The sequence below is a fragment of the Lampris incognitus genome, chromosome 10, assembly GCF_029633865.1.
Source record: "Lampris incognitus isolate fLamInc1 chromosome 10, fLamInc1.hap2, whole genome shotgun sequence".
Classification (NCBI taxonomy): domain Eukaryota; kingdom Metazoa; phylum Chordata; class Actinopteri; order Lampriformes; family Lampridae; genus Lampris; species Lampris incognitus.
Genome location: NC_079220.1, coordinates 52306329 through 52324269, shown reverse-complemented (window position 1 = coordinate 52324269; position 17941 = coordinate 52306329). Strand labels below are relative to the sequence as shown.

General features: G+C 43.8%; 1 protein-coding gene across 5 annotated transcripts in view; it reads right to left on the bottom strand.

Annotated features, from left to right (window-relative positions):
- crebbpb (CREB binding protein b) overlaps positions 1–17941 on the bottom strand; it is an 81661-nt gene that overhangs the window by 17476 nt on the left and 46244 nt on the right. For all 5 annotated transcript variants that reach the window (XM_056288804.1, XM_056288806.1, XM_056288805.1 and 2 more), the window contains exons 3-7: positions 5678–5845; positions 3137–3389; positions 2075–2188; positions 928–1179; positions 168–267 (exon numbers count right to left, since the gene is read on the bottom strand). In XM_056288804.1, the coding sequence (XP_056144779.1) occupies positions 168–267; positions 928–1179; positions 2075–2188; positions 3137–3389; positions 5678–5845 (887 nt within the window). The remainder of the gene's footprint in view (positions 1–167; positions 268–927; positions 1180–2074; positions 2189–3136; positions 3390–5677; positions 5846–17941) is intronic.

Sequence of the window (17941 nt, the reverse complement as noted above, 5' to 3'; positions counted from 1 at the left end):
GGGGGGACAGGAGGACAATACGTTAAGCTTACCCTGAAAGTTAAACGAATTCCACTTTTCTTTCTGCGGTCGGCCTTCTTCTTTCATTCATTCACTTCAGTTTATTCCGTTTCACATTCACCACAGCCACAAGAGAAGTAAGAGTCGAGAACGAGGAGCGGACTCACTTGTTGAGTGTTGATGGTAAAGAGGAGTCGGAGTGCATGCCAGCTTGATCTGATGAGGGGACACCCACGCTTCCAGTGATCTGGTTCATCTGGTTGGTGCCTAACACACAGACACACAAATACACATGCGCGCGCACACACACGCAACAGGGGGTTGAAATAAGAATAGATATATTCACAAGCAGACAAGTACAGATGTTGGGAATAGGGATGCTTAATATAAAAGATTTTTCTTGACGTGACATTCACTCATATTACCGGCAAAAAATATGTCCATATCATGTAGGATTAACACATGTTCCAAACCAGCCTCTCTCGTGAGTTTACAGATGTTAGGGCTTGCAAGGCTCGACTACAATCGCTTTACTCCAGAATAAACTTCATTCTACCCGATGTGTATGTTTGTTTTTTCTGTATTGGTATCTTGTGCAGCACTTTGTAACTGTTTTCAAAAGGTGCTGTATAAATAAACTCTCACTTAGATATTGCTGACGGGTACAGAAAAATCAATATATGATGAAAACCAGTGCAACGTCCATCATTTGCTCCGTAGCTGAGAAAAAAACCCATTCTGTAGCGATACTAGTATAAGTTGTTTTATTGGTTAATCTTGATCAAAGTGGTTATTTACACAACAGTCAGTATTCATAGGTTAATTATCTGGGGGCATCCTTGAATAATAATAGCCTAAGGAGATATGAAGTGGGGTATCAGCAGAAAATGTCATATACCTGGTCAGTCACCTGGTTCTATAGCTTACCAAGTGGGTTGATGTTTCGGAGTGGCTGGTGCTGGGGACCCTGGGGGTTCTGCTGGCTGGGGCCCTGACCCTGGTTCTGTCCCTGGGCAGGAGACTGGTTCCCATAGGGTAGGCCAAGGGCTGCGTAGGCCCTCTGCATTGAGCTGGGGTCAATGTGTGTGGCAGCACTGTTGATGGCTGGGGCTGTGGGCTGGCCCTGCCCCACTGTACTGATGGTGTTCTGCAGACCACCCCCAGGGGAACTAAGCATGGCTGTGGTAACAAGGGTAAGTAGACAACTAAGTAAACAGAAGGGGTCTGGCACAACAACTCAAAATGAAATTCTTTGAAATAAAAACACACACGTCTCCTAAGAACAGCCTTAAATTTATACACCTTGTATTGTCATATATACATACACTCCCACACACACACACACACACACATATATATATATATATATATATATATATATATATATATATATATATATATATGTGTGTGTATATATATATATGTGTGTGTGTGTGTGTGTGTGTGTGTGTGTGTTCACAACACTTGTGTAATTCCACTGCTGTTCAGTGTGAATGAGGTTTGGATCTGCTGGGCTGCTCCCTGCTGTGTTGAGCAGCTGACAGAAAGCATGCTGCCTCTGTGGGGATTTAAATCTGTCACAGGGCCTTTGACCAATCAGGGAACAGGGTTTCTCAGGGCCCAATCCCCACTGATAGCTGAGCCACAGAGCGCCTCCCCTGGGTGTCAGATTACTAGCCCAGCCTTTCTAGATCACTCCTCTGAACCGCACAGGCTCTGACAAAAAGCAAGCCTGCACAGAGCTCTTGTCGACGAAACTACCTGCAGGTGGCACCACTTCATACCGAGTAATGGACAGGTTTCCCTTGTTGAGGGTTGCCCTCTTAAGTAATGTGGTCTGTTGATCATGTTACTATGTATCAAAGGATTTTTACATCTATTTCTTGTTCACAAATCAGGTAAGCACCAGATTTCTTCACTATATTCTACTACATCTATTATTCTACCACTAACTCATTATATAGTCTACTACTCGGTAGCATTTGAGGGAATTGCCATATCTTTTACCATGGGATTAATTACTCGTAATGGTTTGCAGTAAGAAAAGTGAGTGCGGGCTGGAGTGGCGACTCACGCTGCTGGTTCCTCTTGTCGCTGGCATTCTTCAGCGGCAGGCAGACTGGACAGTCATGCCGTGTACAGTTCTTCCAGTGGGAGATGATCTGTCTGGATGATGCACAATGAGCCACTGGAGAGGCAGAAGAGAAGGAGACGGATGAAGGGGGGGGGGAGGAGAACGAGCAACAGTGACAGGTCTTTCAAAATAAGACAAGACGGTGCAGGATGACGATATGAGAAAATGGAAACTTGGATCGCTCAGCACTTTGGATCAATAAACTGGCAAAAAGGAGCGAGGGCAAAAGGTGAAAATCTGAAGCAAACAATTTTTTTTTTGTCTGAAGGAACAAAAACCACAATGAAAAAGAATACAAGGCACTCATTAAAAGTACCCGATAAATCTCTTTAACTACACCCAGTTGCTTACAGACAGCAGACAGGATGTAAATCAGAATTCCACAGCAGGTTAACATCCAATTGTGACATTTCCAAGACTGACTCAAGTAAGTCCAGAAAAACAACTGGACAACAAATCACAGTCCATAAATACATGATGGTATCTATATCCAACAACTCACATGATTGATTATCAAATAGAAATATATAGCAAGTAACAATCCTCAAAAAACAGGTCAAACAAAAAAGGGGTCAGCAAACAATTCATCATTAAATAATTTGAAATACATGTTGTGTAACTACAAAAAGACACCTGATCAAATGCTGCGAAACATGTCCCCATTGAATGTGATCTGTTAGGCACATTATCTATATGAATCACAGGAGTCAAAGGTCACGGGCAACATCATAATACCCACTGCTGTCAGAGGCAAGTAGCTAGCCACCTAGACAGATGGGGAAATGCAGACAGGAGCCTCTCCATTATTTACACTTGGCATAAGCACCCTCAAAGGAGTTTTTAAACAGATCTTAGATTTATGTCTGCTCATGTCTTCAGTCATTTTGACATTGGGAGTTGAGTGGCTCTGAATGAGCCCAGCGGTTCTACGTAAAGAGAACAACATGAATATCTTCACTTTCAAGTCCCACGGCATAGCGACGCAGCAGCATCCTCACTTACCCTGGCAGGACTTGCCAGCCTGGCAGTGGGTCATGTGGTTCAGGACGTTCTTCATGGTGCGGCAGTGGGGCAAGGCGCAGGCCCTCACCTCACCGTTGGCCTGCTCCCGTCGCTGGCACTTGTGTGCATGTAGCAGCAGGACCAGCTGCTGCTGGATGAGCTTGCGCTTCTCTGGGTCGGCCGTTGGGCCCGTCGACACACCGCCGGCACCCGGGACCATACCCACCGATGCCACCTGCTGCTGCATCTGGGACTGGATATGAAAAACACTCAGGTTAAAAAAAAAAAAAAAAGTCCTACATTTAGAGAATTCAAGTTGTAAATCAAAGTGCAGCAGCGTCAAATTACAGATAAGATAAAAATTCAAGATCTAAAAAAGGCAGGTTTTATGACACGTGAGGTCAAAGAACTTTAGGTAGAAAGACCAAGTAGGGCGCCCGGGTAGCACGGCGGTCTATTCCGTTGCCTACCAACACGGGGGTCGGCGGTTCGAATCCCCGTGTTACCTCCGGCTTGGTCGGGCGTCCCTCCAGACACAATTGGCCATGTCTGCGGGTGGGAAGTCGGATGTGGGTATTTGTCCTGGTGGCTGCACTAGCGCCTACTCTGGTCAGTTGGGGCAACCCCCCCCCCCCCGCCCCAGATTGGCAGAGAGGGGGTGGAGCAGCGACCGGGACAGCTCAAAAAGAGCGGGGTAATTGGCCAGATATAATTGGGGAGAAAAAAAAAGGGGGGGGGGGATTGAAAAAAAAAAAGAGAAAGGAAGTAATACACCAAAGATGAGGATTAAATGCTATGCAAGTGCAGTCACAAATTAAGGGAGAACGATAAACGATAAACATTCAACATCCACAAAATCAGTCCAAAGTAAGTTCCCATTTGACTTTTTCCTCCTCCTGGAGGAGATTTGCCTGTCACTGGCGCTGTATTTACTTCGTGCTTTCAAAGAACCCCTCTGTTTCTCAACATCGTACTTTCGGGGTAGTTGCTCAACATTATTTAGTCTAATAACAAGGATTTCCTGCAATCATGGTTTTTTTTTTTTTTTTTTTTAACAAGGCAGGCCAGTAAGTGCACTTGGTGTCAGAAGCTAAATGTGTTTTTCGAGTGTTATTTCTCAGGCCAAGGTATTGCGACAAATGTAAACTAAAAACTTGGGTTGATTCCCAAGTCTAATTGTGAATAGGGCTGCACGATATATTGTTTCAGCATCGTCGCCGCCATGTGAAGAAAGGCAAATTATCACAAACGCCTCATGGTACAACTTTTTGCAGCTCAACACAAAAAGGAAAACTCGCACAGTTCTCATTTTCCATGACTAATCTGCAAACGAAGTCTGTCTGACATAACGTAATTTAGTCCGATTTAAGGGTTCTTGGATACACGGGGGGGGGGGGGGGCGGCACAGCGGTACAGCGGTTAGCGCGGTCGCCTCACAGCAAGGATGCCCTGGGTTCAAGCCCCGGGGTAGTCCAACCTTGGTGGGTCGTCCTCTGTGTGGAGTTTGCATGTTCTCCCCGTGTCTGCGTGGGTTTCCTCCAGGGGCTCCGGTTTCCTCCCACAGTCCAAAGACATGTAGGTCAGGTGAATCGGCTATACTAAATTGTCCCTAGGTATGAATGTGTGTGGGTGGGTGGGTGTCAGCCCTGTGCGATAGTCTGGCGGCCTGTCGAGGGTGTCTCTCCGCCTGCCGCCAAATGCCTGCTAGGATAGGCTGCAGCATCCCCGCGACCCTGAGTGCAGGATAAGCGGTTCGGAAAATGGATGGATGGATATTTTGGAGCATTTATTTCCAACTCGTATCAGGATGCGCGTTTGTCCACTGTTGATCCTTCGCTGCCTGCTGTGCACTGGGGGCGCACACAAGTTCTTGTTGTTTTTTTGTTGTTGTTTTTTACACAAATTTACACACTACTCTCCGACAAAAATCAAAATCTCAACAATTCACAGCTCTTTTTGTTTTTATTAGTATTATTTTCTATGCTGATGCACTCCCCTACAAAATCACCCCCATCATTCTAGAATGATTAATTCTCTCCAAATAGAGCTCTTCAAGTCATCTGGGGAAAATTCCTACATTTTTTCATATCACGATATAGATCGCAGAAAAAAGACAAATCTTAATGTGAGTTTTTTCCCCAATATCGTGCAACCCTAATGGTGAAATGGTGTGGAGAAGGCTACAGGATTACCAGGTTACCGGAAAAATAAAGCGACGAGAACCATTTTCAGTTAAAGAAGGGCTATTTAATCAAGCAAATTGGCACCGAAATCTAAAGGGCGAGGTGTTTCAAGTGGATGCACTCTATCTCGGGCCACAATGAGCACATTCAACCCAAACACACTGCCGTAAGTACTAAATAGCTGTATTTACTGTTCAAAAGACCTCTGAATGCGTTCTCACCTTATAAACTGTAAGGTGGAATAGTTATCGCTACACTTTTTAAGTTGTCCTCGTCCCTCACTTTTCCGTTAGGCGTCCCGACATTAAAATGTAGGTGCACAAGGCAAGAAGCAACAGGTACAGGACAGGACACTCACCAAGTTTGGCACGCTCCCAGTTCCCTTTAGTTCTGCAGGGAATTGTGGCAGGCTGCTGGGAATGGCCGCCTTGTTCTGGAGCTGCTGGGCATTGACCCCCACCGCTCCCATCTGCTGCACCCCCGGCTGGCCATACTGCTGGCCGAACGGAGCCCCGGACATTCCCATCTACAGAGAGGAGACAGAGGGTGGACCCCGTTCCATCAGTGTCCCAAACTTTGAAATCGGCATCGAAACCGGATGAATAAACAATGACCACAACAACAACAATTTCATCCGTCAGATCGTTGATTTTACACAGCGGCGCCACCTACCTGATGCCAGTTGTGTCAGCGATGTAAATTAGGCTGGTTTTGTATATTCATATTCACACACTATTCATACCATATTGATTCCCCTTACATGCATGTCTTTCAGCTGTTGGGGAGTAATCTGCAATACCCAGAGGAAACTCACGAGAACACAAGGAAAACACACAAACCGCACAGAGGCTGTAATCAAACCCTGGACCCTCTTTCTCTGTGAGACAACATGACTACCGACACAGCCACTACGCGGTATTTCACACAAAAACACGTTGAGAAATGACATGTGTCTGATTGCCATAGTCGCTGTTAAGTAGAAAATTGGTAATTGAAATAAGTAGGAAAATAATCAAAGTAATTGGTAGCAAAATAACTGTACGTTTGAATTCTAAGACTGCACAAAATTTTCACACAAAAAAAAATGAAACACAAACTTAACCTTGACCTTACCCTGCAGCCTCCTGAAGGGGGAGAACAATGTTCTTTGGTACTAGGGGGGGGCAATATTACAGCAATATTCAGGGAGACATGAGGAGAGCCACAGCACCTTTCCGTCTATTCCGGTGACTGCCGCGCCATCCTGCCACTAGACTAAGAGGAAGTGACCCCTGTTTCAATGCCTCTTCACATCACGACATCGAAAACCGCAATAATGAACAAAAACAAGTGGCATTCAGGAAGTGTTCGGATGAAAGAAAATCATTCGTGCAACTTTCAAATGGGATCGATCCAAATATACTCGACAAGAAAAAACAATTAAGGGGGCTGCCATTTTATTATTGTCCTCAGAATACCTCTCCATTGGCTCTCAACGTGCATGTGTGGACTTCCTCTGGTTTGCCGTCCAGTGCTGCGTCTGAGGCTGAGGACCTGTGCTACTCTTGTCGTGCTTCGCTTCGTTTAGCAGAGGCTCCCTCGCCGCTGTCAACGCTACGACGGACAGATGAAAGGGCAAGCCCAGCCCAGCCCAGCCCAGCCCGGCCCGGCGGAGAAGAGGCGAGCAGCAAGCGCCACAGTCAACAGCTGAGCAACAACACGGCGCTGACGCCTGCCCCTCCCCCAACCATGCATGCACACAGCAAGCATGTCCCTCCCGTCCAGAAACGAGGGCAGCTTCTTTCTACAATTGCGTACATGGTTTTTCCTGCTAATTTACATTCATTACCAAGGTTCACTGGCATAAAGTGACACGCTCTGTGTCTGAGCAGTTCAATGCATTTTCTCATCATGACCCCCCCACCCCTCCAATACACACACCAACAACACACAGGCTCCTCCACACATGATTTACAGCTCCATTATCAGAGGCCAAGGGGCCCAGGGAAAGAGCGCACATGCCAGAGAAAAGGGAATAGAGGGAGAAAAAGAAAACAGAGAGAAAAAAAAGAATAAGTGAGGAAAGAATGCCAAGAAGAGAAAACATGAAGTAGAATTCACCGAAAGGAGTGGAAAAAAAATTGACAAACAATGGAATGAAGGACGCTGGCTGTTTAGTCAATGTGGTGCTTGTGTAACAGTTTTCTCTTCCAACCCTCTACCACTCCCGTCTTACAAGTAAAGCAGTATTCGCCTTGGCCACCAACACTTTCTACCACCATTCATCTGGATGTTCGGTTGTGTTGCCGCCTGATCTGCAAGTCGCCAACAAGAAAAGAGTCTTTTAAATCAAATCCATCCTCTTCCTCTTCACGTGATATACGTTTTCTCATTTTGGCAATCTCGTCTCACTGCCTACCTCCAAGTTGAGCGAAGACACGTTCATCTCCATATCTTTCTCTTTTCAACTTAAGTACTACTCAGCCGTGATGGAAGGTGCGTTTTTATAGTACTCCTGTGAATGGAAACCAACGAAGTGCACTCTGGCTTGGCAAACGTTAAAAATGCAAAATGTTCTCGTGATGGAAAAGCAGATGGCCAACAGTTGGGTAAGCAAACAAGGCTGGAAAACAGCAATGAAGTGTCTTGAAATGTAGTGTCTGAGAACTTCAAAATAGAAAAAATATGGCGCGTTCCCGAAAGGGTGTTAACTGACGCCTCAACACTGATTCGTCTGTACACACTCGAGAGGTGAAGAACACACAATGCTGGAATGTTTTTCTGTATACTTTCTGCTTATCCTGCATCTACTCATATTCACTGTGTGCTTAACCTGAGCACTTACCCACACACATTTCTATCTTTTTAGGCCATTTAAAGTTTTCTGGTTGGATGTTATTCCACGACTTATTTACATTTGATGTCAGGTTTACAGTATTTAGTAGTAAGCCAAGAATTTCAAGTTTTCCCACTGATATCATGGACAATGCTGATTCGGTCCATTTCTGGATAAATACAAATTCTTTTTAAAATTTTGGTACCCTTGTTTTGGTAGCCTCGACTCAATCTGTCATTGACTAGTCAATGACAAATTGAGTCTCAAGTTGCCTTGTCCCTGAGACTCGAATGAAATGTGCCATTTAATCTTGTACTAAAAGTGTGGACTCTATATCACTATGGTACTGACATTTGTTCATGGCTACATCATCTGAAGGCAGTTGACCAAATGCTGGTGGTAAAATTGAAAGAGAAATCTAATCACTGGACTTCCGGTTATGGAGGCATAGAGAACAGATGTGTGGTACCAACCTCCGCTCAATACTTAACTAAAATTAGCCTTCTGTCGACTGTTAATTGAAATAATTTGATACCATCTTTGTTCTCATAAGTGAAAATACTGAAAGCGGCATTATGTCGCCAAAAAAGAATGAAGCCACAACAAAGGACAAGAAATGCAGGAGAATTTCCCCACCAAAGGCTAGCTACGATGGCAACGAACCGACTGACAGACCTCCACAATAGTTTATACCCGAGATAGAGAAAGGAATACAGAGGGTTGAGTCAATGATCGAGGGACGCTTAACTAAACTTTCTGAAACAATGGAGAAATTTGTCAGTGACAACGAAGCCATCGGACACTGAATCAAGTGCATCGAGGGGAAACAGAGTGAGTTTGATGGCTCCTTAACCGCCATGCAGCACGAATTTGACGACTACAAAAAAGCTACAGAGGGCAAACAGAGAGCTGAGGAAACAACTGGACGACCAAGAGAATAGAGCCTGTAGACAAAATCTGAGGCTGATTGGCTTTCCAGAAAGAGTGGAGGGGAAGAATATAGTGGCATTCATACAGGAATGGCTACCCAAGATACTCGATTTAGAAGGGGAAACGTTTGAAGTAGATCATTGGCACAGGTCGCTGCAACAATGCCCAGCACACAGCGGCAGACCCTGTACCATTGTGATCCAGCTCCTCCATTTTTCTGACACTGTCAAGATCATCAATGCAGCCTGGAACAAAAGTTCATTGCAATATGGCAATTCGACTATCATAATTTTCAATGATATGTCTACAGCCCTGTATAAAAAGAGGAAGGCCTTCGCTCCACTGAAAAAGAAACTCAAAGAAAAGAACATCACTTTCAGATTGCTACATCCAACCACGTCTATTATGGATAAACAACAGTATTATGAACATGGGGATAAAAGTGGTAAATTATTAGCCTGACAGATCTGAAAAGAGGATAGCTCAAGATGTATCTCTTCCATCAAGATCAAAGACAATGCTACTGTAGTTCATAATCCTAAACTTATTAATAAGACCCTATTGGACTTTTATCTGGACTTATATTCTTCTCAGGGTGTAGATACTCATAAAATGAACAACTTCTTAAAAGGACTCACCGTTCGGGGATGACTGCGGAGATACGGGATAATCTAGAGGCTGACATTAATAAACAGGAAGTTCTAGATGCAATAGGAAAGCTTTCAGGAGGAAAATCGCCAGGGCCAGATGGGTTCCCTATGGACTTCTACAAAGCTTTTGCATCTAGTCTGATTACATCTCTAATGGATATGTTTAAGCATGCAATTGATATCTACCAGCAACCTAAAACTTTAGAACAGGCCCTGATTACAGTTCTGCTAAAACCAGGTAAAGACCCAAAACACTGGATCCTAAAGGCCCATTGCCCTGCTATCATCAAAATATAAGGTGTTTACCAAGGTTATAGCCATTAGATTGGAGAACGTGATACCTAGCCTTATAAATAAAGATCAAACCAGCTTTATTCAAAATCGCTTTTCCTCTCATAATATTCAAAGGCTCCTCAACATAATTCATTGTGCTAAAAAAATTAATACCCCTGTAAGTTGCCCTTTCATTAGATGCTGAAAAGGCATTTGATAATGGTCCTTTCTTTTTGCAGTTTTACAAAAAATGAATTTTGGTCCAAATTTGATACAAATGAAACAGATACCCTATCTCAATCCATCAGCAATGATTCAAACAAATGCTAAGATCTCATCTCTTTTCCCCTTGTCACGTGGTACATGCAAGGGTTGTCCCTTATCCCCGCTTCTCTTCTCATTGGTAATTGAACCTCTTGCAATCACTATAAGTGCTCACCCTGTTTTAGAGGGTGTTATGGTTGAACAGGAAAAACATGTCATTTTGCTATATGCTGACGATATCATGCTGTACTTGACCAATGTGGTGTCATCACCCCCTGCCCTTTGCACCCTATTAGATGAATATAGCTGCATCTCTGGATACACAATAAACACATATAAAAGTGTGATAATGCCTCTCAATTCAGCTGCCAAAGAATTATCAAGGGAAAACGTTCCCTTTTGCTGGGAACCTTATAAGCTTTGTTATCTTGGTCTACAAATACCCAATCAATTAGATCAAAAATTTTTCCCTCAACTACGACCCCCTGCTAAAAAAGTGGAAGTAGATCTGGAAAGATGGAAGTCTCTACCTACATCCCTAATTGGATGAATAAACTGTATAAAAATTAATATCTTACCCAAATTTCTTTATTTGTTTCAAGCACTTCCAACACCAATCCCAAAAGCCTTATTTAAAGATTTACATAGACGGATATCCAGATTCCTGTGGAATGGTAAAGTTCCTAGAGTCAAACTCAAAACCCTCTGCGGCCCCACTGAACAAGGAGGGCTAAATCTTCCTGACTTTCAGTTATACTATTTGGCTGCTCAATCTAGAACTATTTGGACATGGATTAAAAACTTAGAACACCCTCCAGCATGGAAACACATTGAACAGTCTCATACAGCAGAAGTGCTGTCAAGTATTCCATTTATTTACTCCTATCACAATCAGAGAAGCGTAACTCAAAATCCAGTGATAAAACATACATCTAAAATATGGCATGAAATTAGAGTAAAGTCTCAAAGTGTCCGCACACTATACAGATCTACCCCATTCCATTTTAATCCTGTTTTACCTGGGGCATTGAGAAATGGCACTAGCAGAGACTGCTATAACAGAGGTATATGTACATTTGGACATCTATATGAGCATAACAATCTGAAATCATTTGAACAATCGAGATCCTATTTTGGGCTTCCTTCAGCACACTTTTAAAAATATCTACCAGTTAGAGATTATATTAGAGTACAGCAGGGTGGGAAACTTGTCCCTTTAAAGGATCTACGGATAGATATTATGATGCAAGAAAAATATGAATGATACTAAAGGTTTTCGATCCTTTGCCTATAACAGACTCATGAGCCTTACAGAAAGTGAAGTTCTTAATGCGAAGGTTAAACGGGAAATGGACACTGACTATACTTTCGAGGAATCTGAATGGAAGCTGATTTGTGATAGCACTCAATAATTTTCTTAAAACAGTTGACACAAACTCCTACAGTTTAACCTTACACACAGGGTATACTGGACACCTCAACGTCTCCATAAAACAAGTAGTAGCGACTCAGAATATTGTCCTAGGTGTAAGACTGAAACAGGGACTCTTTTACATATGTTCTAGACATGTGGATGTCTGGAGCAGTACTGGAGATCCATCTTGGATATCATAAAAAGAATTGTGGGGGTGGAGACCCCAACCAACCCAAGACTGACACCACTGGGGGATTTCACAGTTTTACAACTCCATATGAGGGGCAACATTAGCTTTATCAGACTAGCACTAATTGCACCTGATAAATGTATAGCCATTCGCCGGTGAAGTGACGAGCCCCCTAGTGTATCTTTGTGGCTAAAAGAGCTTTCAATTATACTTAGCATCAGAAAAGATTATGTTTAATCTTAAAAAAAAACCTTTACTTTTCGATAATTGCTGGGGAAGCTTTGTAACCTTTTTACAAAATAGAACTTTTCTTAATTATGATGTACATGGTCAGACTTGAAGCTACATTGTAGTGCTCTGCAGGGGTCTTGGGTGCTCCCTGGGGCTGCTGGCTGTGCTTGGGATGGCTCGGGTTGCTGGGGGCACGGCTGTTTTCTGGGGCCAGGTTTTGGGGGCATCTGTGGGGATGGGACTGGGTTTGTCCCTGTGGGTGTCTATGGGGTTGGGCTTTGGGGGGTGGTCGTGCTCTCTGCCTCTTTCGGTCCGGGTGGTCCTAGGCATTTGCTGGCCCTGGTGGGTGCCTAGGGATTTTATTTGGTTCTGAAAACTACTCTAAGTTTGGCCAAGCCACAAAAGGACTACGTACACTGCAACATTATGTAAGAGAATAATATTATGCATGCATTAATCTGTTAGTGTGGCTATCGCTTTTATTTACAAATTTTCACCCCCCCCCCCATTATAGACATTTTGGATGGGGAAGGGAAGAATTGATGTTTGATGCTGTTTGTATTGACTGTATTGTATCTTTTTTAGGGGTCCAAGCAGCGAAGCTGGTGGAACCCTATTGTATTTGTTAGGATTATTATTATTTTTCTCCGCTAAAAGTGTGTGAAGCTCAGCAACCGTAAGTCCTAGACCAACTAACTTTGGTACGTGGATTCCTATGGCCCCCCACTACTCAGGCACCACAAATCACCTATGTCAGCCAGATGGTGGCGCTATAACAAAGGGTCATGAGTAATTCTCACACCATAAGTCAGATCAACACAAAACTGCACAGACCTATGCATCTGAATGTGCTCTACAACTTTGTTATTGGGACCACATATGTCAGCCATATAGTTTGCCCGCCATTTTGACTTATTTGGTGTGGAAGCGCTGCAGCTCTACATACCACACGCCAGGACACCTGGGTATAACGACATACTTTTTCTTTTTACGGCAGTCGGCTAGGACGCAAGAAATCAGACACCGTCTGGTCCAGTTTTGGAAACTCTGGCACATGTTTCTGAAGCAATGGAAGTGTTACGACATTTTAAAAAATTACGGTAATCGTCTAGGACACAGGCGACCCAAGTAATCCGACATTGTCATATCTAGTTATTATTATTATTAGGGGTCCAAGCAGCAAAGCTGGTGGAACCCTATTGTATTTGTTAGGATTATTATTATTTTTCTCCACTAAAAGTGTGTGAGGCTCAGCAACCGTAAGTCCTAGACCAACCAACTTTGATACGTGGATTCCTATGGCCCCCCACTACTCTGGCACTACAAATCACCCATGTCAGCCAGATGGTGGCGCTATAACAAAGGGTCATGCTTAAAAGGCCATAACTCCCACAGCATAAGTCAGATCAACACAAAACTTAATCGACCCATGCATCTCAATGTGCTCAACAACTTTACTACTGGGACCACCTATGTCAGTCATATAGTTTGCCCGCTATTTTGACTTATTTGGTGTGGAAGGGCTGCAGCTCTACATACCACACGCCAGGACACCTGGGTTTAACGACATACTTTTTCTTTTTACGGCAGTCAGCTAGGACGCAAGAAATCAGACACCGTCTGGTCCAGTTTTGGAAACTCTGGCACATGTTTCTGAAGCAATGGAAGTGTTACGACATTTTAAAAAATTACGGTAATCGTCTAGGACACAGGCGACCCAAGTAATCCGACATTGTCATATCTAGTTGGAAACTTGGGTAGGCTACTGTTTCTGAAGCAAGATTCTTCAATCTTTATTACATTACCAACAGCGGTTTAGTTTCATGTTGAAACGGTAGTCTATTACAGGCTAGGTGTATAAAAGGCCCCTACGTATCATAGCATTAATTATTTACGCTGGGTGAAGGTATATGATCATGAGGACAAAACCATTCAAATTGCTCCATAGGGGGCGCAACAGTGCCAATGCTTGGACCCCTCCCAACGCCGCTTGCGGCTTTAATTTTGTATTGTATATTTTTTTTTGGGGGGGGGGGTCTCTCAATAAATATATTGTTAAAAAAAAGAAATCTAATCACTTACATCCACTTCAAAATTGATATAAATGGGGTCACATGATGCAGCAAAGCTAGATAGACGCTAGCCCAGGGGAACTCCAAGCAAATTCATTCTAAAAGTTTTATAAACACCCATACCCACTTTTAATTCAGTTGGACAGCTTTAGTATGGCCTTGAGACCCAGGAACAAACAACTAAAGTCAGCTAGTGAGAAAATCCCGACATCTGCAGAGAAAACTATTACCGGGACTGGTGACCAAGAAGCTCGCATAATGGCGGTGGCGCAGGAACACTTGAGCAGAGGAGACTCACGTATTCTTCAAGAGATAAAAATGTTAATCAAGCCCTCTCCAGTAAACTCGACTCAAGAGCAAACAGAGAAAAGCTCAGGGACAATTAATGCAATTCGAACTGAAATGGGTTCAGTCTCATATAATCCAATTGAAATTAATGATACATTTAAACAGCTTTATACAAAATTTTAAACATCAGAATCTCCAGAAGACCCGACTAAAATTGATGAAATTGTGTCCACCACTGAACCGCCCAAACTTGGCCAAGACAACCAAATGAATCTTGAGCTTCCCTCCACACAAAGAAATTGAAAAGGCCCTGGGCTCGTTACAGTCTAATAAATCGCCAGGGGAAGATAGTTTCCCCACTGAATTTTACAGAGAATTTAAGGATCTACTCATCCCCCTCATCATGGATGAAATTAACTTAGCATCTAAATCTCAAACTCGCCCTGAATCTTTCTCTACTGCCATAATCACCGTGATTCACAGAAGAAAAACAAAAAAAAATAAAGAGACCCATTAAAGTGCTCTTTATTTTGGCTTATTTCATTATTAAATTCAGATTATAAATTGATGTCTAAGGCCCTAACTAACAGGCTTGGCCAATATTTGCCACAATTAATAAATCCATACCAGAGTGGCTTTATTTTGAAATGCTTGTCAGCTAACAATTTATGTAGGCTCTTTAATATTATCCACCTAACAAAATCTAAAACTCAGCCTAGTATAGCTGTAACTCTAGATGTTGAAAAGGTCTTCGATAGGCCAGAGTGGTCATATTTATTTAAGGTCTTGGCCAAGTTTGGGTTTGGCCAGTTATCCAAAGGAGTTGAATCAAGTGCAACTGGACTGGTATATATCCGTGAAGATGTTTCGCCTCTCATCCAAGAGGCTTCCTCAGTTCGTGCCTTTCTGACTAGACCAAGCTAGTCTGACTGACCGACGAGGAGAAAAGGAACAGAAGTTTTGAAACTTCCTTGAGACAAGGAAGTTTCAAAACTTACAGCGACGAACCAGCAACACTAGACAAGCAGATATACTAACCTGGAGACAAAAGACAGAACATCCCACACAAAACGGAACGCAGAACAGATGGATCAAGAATCTGTTGGACAAGGTACTTTCACAATCAGAGAAGGAGGTCTTAGCCAAAGGACTGAACTTCGCCATGACACCCAAACAACTACCTATAGTTGACCTCATCACATCCACAGAATCAGCCATAAGGAAAAACAAGCTAACGGAAACCGAGGCGGAACAGCTTAGGTTAAAGGTATCAGCAGCTCTGTCCAATGCAAAACTCCCTCCTTTCAACCTAACCATGGAGGAAAGGAAAGCCGTGACAGCCCTGAGCAAGGACGAAAACATCACTATCCTTCCAGCAGATAAGGGGAGATGCACGGTTATCCTCAACACAACAGACTACCACGCCAAGATCACGTCATTACTCAGCGACACTGACACCTATGAACCTCTGAGACGCGATCCTACTAGTGGTTACAAGAGGAGAATAATAGAGTACCTACAGAAACTACAGAAAGGAGGAACCATTGATCGGATACAATACCACCGTCTCTACCCACAAGATAACATTCCATGCATATATGGACTCCCTAAGATCCATAAAGATGGAACCCCCCTCAGGCCCATTGTCAGCAGCATAAACTCGGTCACGTACAACACTGCCAAACATATAGCCAACATCTTGACCCCTTTAGTGGGCGTAACACTTCACCATATCCAAAACTCCATTGACTTCGTGGACAAGGTCCAAGGCGTAAAACTGGAACCGGATGAAACCATGGTATCCTACGACGGGACCTAGTTATTCACCTGCATCCCAACCATGGAGGCTTTGGAAACTGTGAGGCAACGTTTGCTACGGGACGACACCCTCCAAAATAGGACCAACCTCCGCCCAGACCAGATTTGCCAACTACTGGACCTTTGCCTGAACACTACATATTTCCAATTCAGGGGCCAGTTTTACAGACAGAAACATGTGCAATGGGCTCACCAGTATCGCCCATTGTGGCCAACTAATATATGGAAGAGGTAGAACACAGGGCCCTGAACTCCTTCAGAGAACACCTCCGAGCCACTGGTTCAGATATGTGGACGACACATGGGTCAAAATCCAAACACAAGAGGTGCAAGCGTTTACCAAACACATCAACTCAGTGGACAAGAACATTAAATTCACAAGGGAAGACATAAAGAACAACAGTTTGCCCTTCTTGGACTGTGACGTCCACATTAGGGAAGACAGGAGCCTCCACATTGGGGTTTACAGGAAACCTACACACACAGACCAATATCTACTTTTCGACTCACACCACCCGCTGGAACACAAACTGAGCGTCATCAGAACTTTGCAACACAGAGCTGACAATGTGCCCAGCAGCACTCAGGCCCAACGAGAAGAACACAAACACCTGAGGGAAGCTTTAAAAACCTGCGGCTACCCCAGTTGGACCTTTGGGAAAACTGCAACACATTCCAAAAAGACCAACCAGGTAAGCGACGAGGAGAAAAGGAACAGAAGGAATAGCACAGTCATCCTGTATGTTTCTGGGGTCTCCGAGAAACTCAGGAGAATCTTCAACAAACACCGCATCCCGGTACACTTCAAACCCAGCAACACACTCCGACAAAGACTGGTTCTTCCCAAAGACCGTGTACCACACACCCGGAAAAGCAATCTGGTGTATGCCGTACAATGCAATGAGGATTGCACTGACCTATACATAAGAGAAACCAAACAACCACTACACAAACGGATGGCCCAACACAGAAGGCCAAACTCCTCAGGACAAGACTCAGCAGTCTATCTACACCTAAAGGAGAAGACACACTCCTTCGAGGACAGCAACGTACACATTTTGGACAGAGAAGATAGATGGTTTGAAAGAGGGGTGAAGGAAGCCATCTACGCGAAACTGGAAAAACCATCCCTCAACAGAGGAGGAGGTCTGCGACACCACCTATCTCCCACTTACAATGGCGTCCTTTCATCTCTACCCAGGAGACTCAAGAAGTCTAGCCTCCAAGAACAACAGTCGGTCACTAACGGCTCCAACGACTCTCATGACCACTGAACAATGAAGTCGAAACTAACACCCCCAACGACCGTCGCTACTAAACAAATGCAAATCAATAGCTGCGATAACGACGGGCGCGGCCGTAACATCGGTACACAAAAGAGCCACGCATATCTATGGCTCTGTTAGCGAAGGGCGTTGGTAAACATCTAATCACAAAGAGCCACGCATATCAATAGCTCTGACAACGACTCCTAGAGGATAAATACTGAGTCTCATCACCAGCCAGTCAGACTAGCTTGGTCTAGTCAGAAAGGCACGAACTGAGGAAGCCTCTTGGATGAGAGGCGAAACGTCTTCACGGATATATACCAAGTCCAGTTGCACTTGATTCAACTCCTTTGGATAACCATGACCTGGATGAATGAGAACATTCACAGACGGTTTGGCCAGTTGTTTA